General features: G+C 43.8%; 2 protein-coding genes across 2 annotated transcripts; both read right to left on the reverse strand.

Moving 5' to 3' along the window:
* Positions 1–827: 827 nt before the first annotated feature.
* Positions 828–1,875, reverse strand: LOC102564826 (olfactory receptor 10A7-like). Its single transcript, XM_006269419.3, has one exon. The coding sequence runs from the start codon at positions 1,870–1,872 to the stop codon at positions 934–936; it is 939 nt and encodes a 312-aa protein (XP_006269481.2). The 5' UTR covers positions 1,873–1,875; the 3' UTR covers positions 828–933.
* Positions 1,876–7,525: 5,650 nt separating this feature from the next.
* Positions 7,526–8,806, reverse strand: LOC102565059 (olfactory receptor 10A4-like). Its single transcript, XM_006269420.3, has one exon. It carries the CDS (start codon positions 8,784–8,786, stop codon positions 7,839–7,841), a length of 948 nt encoding a protein of 315 aa, XP_006269482.1. The 5' UTR covers positions 8,787–8,806; the 3' UTR covers positions 7,526–7,838.
* Positions 8,807–9,008: the final 202 nt, after the last annotated feature.

The following is a 9,008-nucleotide window of genomic DNA, read 5'->3' on the forward strand; positions in this document are numbered from 1 at the left end:
TTTTTATTGTAGTAAAAAGACACATTTGGACATTTGTTTTTGTTTCCATTTTTTATTAATTTGAGCCAAATTTAATGCCAAGTACCTCAGACTACATGCGGTTGGTTTATGTTTATTTAGATTGATCTTTAGTCAGCCTAGAGATGTTGTGCACTTAATATTGCATAATCCTTTCACACTCAAAGAGACTTCCAAGGGTCTGTATATCACGTTCTACCCTGAGCTGTTTTAGGGGAAGGGGTCTCACATTTACATCTCATTGTAACTGAAAAGATTGGAAGGGATCCAATGTTACATATATGTATTTGAGGCCAGAATTTGGTCTGCAGCATTAATACTTTACACCAAACTAAAACTTCCTTCTAAATATTGACATTCAGTCACTGGGTAAACTCAGGGGGAAGATATTATAGAAGGCAGAACGAAAAGATAAATGTATGATGAATGTAAGGAAGGAAGAACAGACGGTGCAGGGAAAATAAATATAAACAATAATTAGTAAAACAAAAATGTATTCTCACTTCCTTAATTTCTTCTTATTATTATTACCATCAATATTGTACAGACATAGCAATGGGACCTAGCTATAGATTACATTAGTATTTATAAGAGCCAGACAGTGGGTCTTGCAAGCAGAAACTTAAAAATAACCTTTCCAAGACTATCCACAAACATCCTCTAGTGGCTGTTACTGTTTGTTGGAGTTCAAGATGGACAATAGCATTGATTTTTTTTCTGGAACGATTCCACCCTTTTCCAGCAGATGCTACTGTTATTGCAAGGTTACACCAATATAATCCACTAATTTTGGAATGATGATAATCCTAATGCAGAATCATCATCATCTGCATCAGATCAAAGGCTGGACCTGAATGAATGTGTAACCTAGAGAGGAAGAACTGGTCTAGAGGTAGTTGCAAGAAATCACTTTCTTTATGCAACAAGCCTCCTTTTCCCAAGCAGTCTCCAGAAAGCACCTTTCACCTCTTTATTTCTCAAAGTATAAACAATAGGGTTTAGTATGGGTGTGAGGAAAGTATATAATAAAGAAAGAAACTTGTTTGTATCTGGAGAGGAGTCTGCCTTGGGCTTCAGATATATAATACAGGCAGAGACATAGAAAAATATTACCACAATGAGGTGTGAGGAGCAGGTAGAGAAGGCTTTCTTTCTGCCTTCAATGGAGGCAATCTTCAGGATAGAGGAGACAATACGTATGTATGACAGGAAGATCAGCACAAAGGGGAAGGCAATAAAGATCAAAGCCAACATGAAGACACACAACTCAATGAAGGAAGTGTCCACACAGGCCAGTTTCAGCAGTGGGAGGATGTCACAGAAGTAATGGTTGATCACGTTGGATCTGCAGAAGGGTAAAGTGAATACCATGCTTGTGAGACCAAAGGACATAAATATCCCACTGAGCCAAGACCCTGTAGCAAGTGCATTGCATGTCTTCTTGTTCAGAATGACAGGATAGTGCAGGGGACTGCAGATAGCAATATAACGATCATAAGCCATTGAGGCCAGGAGAAAACACTCTGACCCTCCAAAGGAAAAAAAGAAATAGGTTTGTGTACCACAACCAAGGAAAGAAATGCTTCTATCCTCCATGAGAAGACTGGCCAACATTTTAGGGATGTTCACAGTTGTGTAACAGATCTCCAGAAAGGACAGGTTCCCAAGGAAGAAATACATGGGGGTCTGCAGGGCAGCATCCATACCGGTAAGGAAAATGATTAGAAGGTTTCCAGCTAAGGTGAACAAATAAGTAGAAAGGAACAGGGAAAAAAGTAAGTGCTGAAGATGTGGAAAGTTGGAGAACCCCAGTAAAATGAATTCACTCAAAGCAGAAAGGTTTCCTTCTGGCATTCTTTCCTTTTCCATCTAGAATAAAGGAAGTAAGAATCAAACACAGACTTCAGGATGAAAGAAAAAGCAAAGTTGGAAACACCAGTGAGAGTTCTTTTCTTTTCATAGCTTTTCTTTTCCCTTAACTGTTGGTAAAAATATCATTTCAGTATAAGTAGCATCTAAATAAATATGGAGGAAATTTAACAATTTCATTTAGCTCAAAAATCTCTCTTCTACCTCTAGCCTCCCTTTTCTCATTCTTTCTCTCCCTCTTTTTTTTTTTTTAACTTTTTTCTGTTCCCAGAAAAGAACATGAAAATGTAAATATTTCAGGTCAGAGGTGATGAAGAATATCTGGCATTCAAAAGCTTGTCTAACTCTCTCCAAACTATGTAGTTGATCCAGCAAAAGATAGCACCCAAAGAAGTCGTTGCCTCTCCCCATTTTTAAGAGAAATCCTTATATTATCATCAAAAGTACCTGGCACTCAAGCCTGGCATCCTTTTGGGATAGCGTTATTAAAGGCACCCTTATATTACAGATGAAACCAAACTGAACTGTTCTGTGATAAACAACACATCTGGCCATCTCAGATTCACCCCCTCCAGCCCCACGCTAACAGGAGCAGATATCCACTTAGAGTTGTATGTACTGGAGACAGCTATGAACAGTCACAGAGACCCCAGGAGAGGGAGAACACTTAATTTAGAATATGAGGGAGTTTACTTCCTAAAAATATTGTTCAGAGATAAGTGAATTTTGCCTCATTTTTGGTATATTTCTATGGACTGCAGATCAAAAAAGTTAAGGGATGGCAAAATATGGGGTTTTTTTTGCAGTAGAGATGTTACCTTCTACATACCTCTGCTACAAACCAGTATAGCATGTGTAACTTTTGCAAAAATAATGTGACATGCCTTGTTTTTTGCCATTTCAGACCCTTTAAAAATCCATAGAAATGCAATCGCAGGATCAAGAAGTGGAAATGAAAACAGCACTAGACAGAATGTAATTGTACTTACGGGAATTTTGGTATATTGTCTCCTACAGCTTTAATTCCTTCAAACTTCCTCATGAAGCAGAGAATGCACTCTTGCATATGAAAATCTTTGCAGACTCTAAGTGGAGCCTTTGTTCATTTCTTGAGGTGGCAAGTGTTCATGGGCATCTCCCTCGGGGAACGATCTTATTAGCATTTCTTATTGTCAATCATTCCTAAACAAGTATACAGCTCAAAAAGAGTTCTATTTTTCTAAAACCAATGGGTGAAACTATGAAATGGATACATATTTTAATTCCTTGTTAATTATTATTTATCATCCTGGAGTAAGCACATTTGTTTTTATTTACGCATGTGAAATAAGCTTGATTTACCCTGAGATGTATTAAAGGAGGACTCTCTGCTTTCTTATCCTACATAGACACTTCATAACTTTTCAGGAATGTGTTGCAGGGCTTTTAACATGTTAAGGAAACGATCCTTAGGTGAGGCACTAAGGAAGATCGTCCCAGGATTATCTAAATGTCCCTGCATGTTTCATGGCCAAGGTTCAAGTTATGTTGCAGGTAACACAATGTGTGGACTACACAGTCATCACTGCCAATTGCCATGCCTACCCAGGAAATGACCAGGGCAAAGACTCCATGGTTCTCCTCAGCTGCAATGAAGTGCGGCTCTTACATCCTCTCTGCTATGGCCATGGAGACAGATATGAACACAGACAGTGACTATTCCCTGGCTTCTAGATAGTCTATGTCCTTGATTTCCTTCCTGCCTCTTTAGGACTCAGCCTCCTAAACCCTCAGACTTCTAGCCCACAGCTTCCCACACAGTCTCCCAATCACTGCCCACAACAATGTCAGCAAAGCTTCTCTCCTTCCTGTCCCAGAAACCCAGCCAGCATGATGACACTTGAAGACATTTTGCTCTGCCTGCCCCCAGTGAGTTTGAATGCAGTCCAGCCCAGTATGCCATTGCCTTCTTGGCAACAAGGGCACACTGCTAGCTCATACTCAGATTATTGTCCACTATAACCCCCAGGTACTTTTTGGAAGAGCTGCTCCCCAGCCAGTCAGTCCCCAGCAGGTACCGCTGCAGGGTGCATGCTCTCGGGGTGCATGCCTAGGTTCTGAGTAAGGCAGACACAATTTACCTCTGGCAGGCCAAGAAGTGTATCCTGCACCTACATCTCACTGGGGGTGTGTAGGGTAGGGAAGTTCAACTGAATTGGGTGATTATTGATTAAGGTACTTTCATGAAGGCACATCTGTATGGGGAGATGTTGTTGCTATTGTCCTGTGTGTCCCTTTCAACTTCCCTTCAGCTGAGGAGTGCTTAAGCTAATTCCCTGCTTCACACCTCATTCAGCCTCTGAGTTCACAGGCTAACATATGGAGTGCAGGCATACACCTCCTGCCTGTCTGGCCTGGCCAGAGACCTGAACCTTGAGGTAAGGTTCTAGTCAGGACCATGTAGGAGGGGGTTCAGGCCAACCCACGATCCCTCTCATTCATCTCACCATGTCATGCTCACCACCTAATCCTCATGTGTCTGCCTCCCCCTCACTCACCCAATCCCACTGCCCTTTGCCACTCTTCCCATCCAGGATAAGACCATAATCCTCACACCTCTCTCAAGCTACCACTCCCATGTTCCCACTCCCCACCCATGCCAGCACTTTCATTGGGAGCTTGATTTGTGACACCACTGTTTTATAGGCGGCATGTAAAAATGCAAAATGAACACAGGGACTTTCCATCCCACTAATCTCTCCTTATTTTATACTGCAACCCTGCCCTCCTCCTGGAGACTCTTAAAGTGACCTTTCAATACTCACACAATGTCCTTTGGTTAGACTTTGAGCCGTTCGACTTTTGAGGCATTGAGGCAGGCTACTTGCCTCTTGGCTTTCCCTGTCCAGACCATAAGAACAGTCTCCCCCTTTGATCATGCAGATTCAGGCAGAGACCATGAAGCAGAACATGTCATAGTTACTAGGCCTGTGCAAAGCTTCGGGTGGTGATTTGATTCGGAGGAGATTTGGCCGAATTCGGTGCCCGAACCTAGAAATCTGAATCAAATCAGGGGACCAATTAATAGGTCCAAATCAATTCAAAGCTCTCTGAATTTTAGGAAAAGATTCAGAAAGCTTCCATGATTCAAGTAGGTACCAGTGGCTACATCAGGGATCTGCAACTGGACTCTGAGCTGGTAAGTAATAGGGGCAGATGCAGGGGTGGGGGAGAGGTAAGGGGACCATGAGGTGACCCCTGCCACTCCTCCCCCCCACTTCCCCAGCTCCCCTGAACCCAGCTCCCCCATGGGTGCCCCACCCACCCCAGCTCCTGGTCCTTGAAAGAAAACCCCCGGTCTTCACTGAGTGTTGCTGGATGGGAGGCAATCCCCACTATCCCCCACTTGAACATGCTGCATGGCTGTGACTTGGATGATTACACAGTCAGGTAGGTGGCAAATTGGTTAGAGGGTTGAACCCAGAGAGTGTTGGTGGATGGGTCAGTATTGACTTGGAAGGGTGTGGGCAGTGGGGTCCTGCAGGGATCCGTCTTTGGACTGATACTCTTCAATGTCTTCATCAGTGACTTGGACAAGGGAGTGAAGTGTACTCTGTCCAAGTTTGCAGATGATACAAAACTGTGGGGAGAAGTGGACACACCGGAGGGCAGGGAACAACTACAAGCAAACCTGGACAGGTTGGACATATGGGCACAAAACAACAGAATACAATTCAACAAGGAGAAATGCAAAGTGCTGCACCTAGGGAGGAAAAATGTCCAGCATACCTACTGCCTAGGAAATTACCTGCTTGGAAGCACGGAAGCAGAAAGGGATCTTGGAGTCCTAGTGGACTCCAAGATGAACATGAGTCATCAGTGTGATGAAGTCATCAGGAAAGCTAACTGCATTTTATCATGCATCAGCAGGTGCATGATGAATAGAGCCAAGGAAGTGATACTTCCTCTCTATCAGGTGCTTGTCAGACCGCAGTTGGAATACTGCATTCAGTTTTGGGCGCCACACTTCAAGAGAGATGTGGATAACCTGGAGAGGGTCCAGAGAAGGGTCACTCGTATGGTTAAGGGCTTGCAGGCCAAGCCCTACAAAGAGAGACTGGGGCACCTGGACCTCTTCAGCCTCCATAAAAGAAAGTTGAGAGGCGACCTTGTGGCTGCCTACAAGTTCATCACGGGGGCACAGAAGGGAATTGGTGAGGTTTTATTCACCAAGGCGCCACTGGGGGTTACAAGAAATAATGGCCACAAGCTAGCAGAGAGCAGATTTAGACTAGACATTAGGAAGAACTTCTTCACAGTTAGAGTGGCCAAGGTCTGGCATGGGCTCCTAAGGGAGGTGGTGCTCTCCCCTACCCTGGGAGTCTTCAAGAGGAGGTTAGATAGGCATCTAGCTGGGGTCATCTAAACCCAGCACTCTTTCCTGCCTATGCAGGAGGGTGGATTTCAATGAAGTAAGGAGAATAGTTGGAGAGACACTGAGGTCCTAGAGGGGAGGGGAGTTGGGTGTCCAAGAAGAGTGATCGTTCCTTAAGAAGGTAATCCTCCAAGCCCAGAGGGAGGTAATCCCAACACAGATCAAAGGGGCAAGAGGGTGCAAAAGCCCCCGTGGCTCACCAAAAGCATCCAGGAATGTCTTCTATCTAAAAGGAGGCGTACACCCAATGGGAGGGAGGGGCCATCACCAGGGAGGACTATACCTCGGTTGCTTGGGGCTGCAGAGGAGTGCTCAGGAAGGCCAAGGTGAAGATGGAACTGGGACTAGCTACCCAGATCAAGGACAACAAGAAGTCCTTTTTTAAATACATAGAGGGTAAAAAGAAGGTACCGGGTAACATTAGGCCTCTGTAGGACACGCTAGGAAATCTGATTGTTGCACCAGACAGCAAAGCTAACCTATTTAACAATTTCTTTACCTCCAATTTTCTGAGCAGTGAACAGGTCATCCCCCGCACTGGGACCCCTGTAGGCCCCAGGGGAGGTGCACCCAGGCCTAGGGTCAGAGAAGACCTAGTCATGGAACTTCTGGAGGATTGGATGTATTTAAATCAGCAGGTCTTGATGATCTCCACCCCAGAGTGCTGAGAGAATTAGCAGAGGTCATTGCAGGACCCCTGGCATGGCTTTATGAGCACTCATGGTGTGCTGGTGATGTACCAGAGGACTGGAAAAGGGCCAATATGTTTCCCATTTTCAAAAAACAGAGGAAGGAGGACCCAGGAAACTACAGGCCTGTTAGTCTTACCTTGGTCCTGGGTAAGCTTTTTGACAGAATTATCCTGGCACATGTCCATGTGGGGCCAGCAGGGGAGATTATGCTTAGGGGCAACCACCATGGGTTCATTAGAGTCAGGTCCTGTCAGACCAACCTGGTGGCCTTCCGTGACTAGGTCACAAATCACTTTTTCCCAAATCTTTCATTTCTACCATATTCAAAATAGAGAAGACACAAAACTTGTAAGTAGGGAGTATAAAGACAATTCATTACGGAGAAAAGTGGATAGGCTTTGCAGGTATTTCCATTCTCTACATTCCTGTTCAAATGATCATATATGAAGATTTGATCAGGACTTTATTTGAACTGTTCCAATAAAAAAATCAGAAATGAAAAATCTAACTTTTCTTTCATGTTCATGAAGGATTGTTGGTTGGTTTGGGAGTTTGGTGGGGAGCAAAACTAAACAGACCTAAACCTAAAGCCACATTTTGGGAGGGTTCGAAAATTATACACATTAGCAATTGAAAAGAAGACCTATTGGATTACCTCTTTCTTGAAACCAGAAACATTTTCAGATTTTAAAGTTTTCACTAACAGAATAAAAATCTAGACTCATTTCCTAGCATTGGGGGGAAAATAAATCTCCTTATAGAAAACAAAACAAAGCAACAGGACAACAAAAATTAAAATGTCAATTTTTTCTGGCTTTTGATAATTCTCCTTATTTGTCCTATTCTTATCTGCCAGAGTTCAGAAAGCACATTCTGGCTATCACCCTTCTCAGAGCCCCCTTCACTTCCTTGTTCCTCACGCTGTATATGATAGGGTTTAACATGGGGGTAATGACCATGTAGAAGAGAGAGAGCAGTTTGTCTATATCTGGGGCATATGCAGAATTAGGGCGCAGATACATAACAGTGCCAGTCCCAAAAAACAATGTCACCACCACCAGGTGTGAGGAGCAGGTGGAGAAGGCTTTATGCCTGCCCTCAGCTGAGGGCATCTTCATGATGGTAGTGATGATAAGAAGGTAGGAAACCAAAATCAAGACAAATGGAAAAGTTATGAATACCAGAGCAATGATAAAGACTACAATTGCAATCAGAAAGGTGTCTCCACAGGCCAGCTTCAGGATTGGGGGGATGTCACAGAAAAAATGATTGATTTCACAGGAGCCACAAAAAGGTAAGATAAAAATGACTGAGGTTTGGCCAAAGGACATGAATATACCACTGAGCCTTGACACAGCAGCCAGCACTGTCCACCTCACATTATTCATGATGCATGGGTAGTGTAAGGGATGGCATATCGCAGCGTAGCGGTCATATGCCATGACGCCCAGGAGGAAACATTCTGTGCCCCCGAAAAATAGAAGGAAATACATCTGTATGGCACAGCCAGTGAATGAGATGGTTTTATCCTCCAAGAGGAGGTTGGCCAGCATCCTTGGGAGGGTTACCGAGGTATAAGAGATCTCCAGGAAGGACAAATTCCTGAGGAAAAAATACATGGGTGTGTGGAGGGCAGGGTCTGCCAATGTCAAGGTAAAGATGAACAGGTTTCCTGTCAGTGCAATTATGTAGCTCATTAGGAATACAAGAAACACCAAGGCCTGTAGTTCTGGAAGGCCAGACAGTCCCAGGAGAACAAATGCTGTGATAGCAGTCTGATTCTCTCTTTCCATGTAGGCTTTGGGCTCCTCAGGACAAGATGTGTTCCTGAACAAAGAGAGAACCAGTACAACACAGATTTTCTCATACTGTAAGTAGTAGAAATTAACAGGGAAAGCTGCTCATACCGACTCATTCTAAAGACGCAGACTCAGAAAGATGTCATTCTATCCTTTTCTTTCCAATCCCCATGCCCTCTACTGCTCCCTTCCCTTTAGCAGTTGATATACATTAGT

Source organism: Alligator mississippiensis, chromosome 7 (genome assembly GCF_030867095.1).
Source record: "Alligator mississippiensis isolate rAllMis1 chromosome 7, rAllMis1, whole genome shotgun sequence".
In the NCBI taxonomy this organism is placed as follows: domain Eukaryota; kingdom Metazoa; phylum Chordata; order Crocodylia; family Alligatoridae; genus Alligator; species Alligator mississippiensis.

Coding starts and splice junctions, on each gene's coding strand:
- LOC102564826 (XM_006269419.3), bottom strand. CDS start 1,872: ATGCCAGAAGGAAACCTTTCTGCTTTGAGTGAATTCATTTTACTGGGG.
- LOC102565059 (XM_006269420.3), bottom strand. CDS start 8,786: ATGGAAAGAGAGAATCAGACTGCTATCACAGCATTTGTTCTCCTGGGA.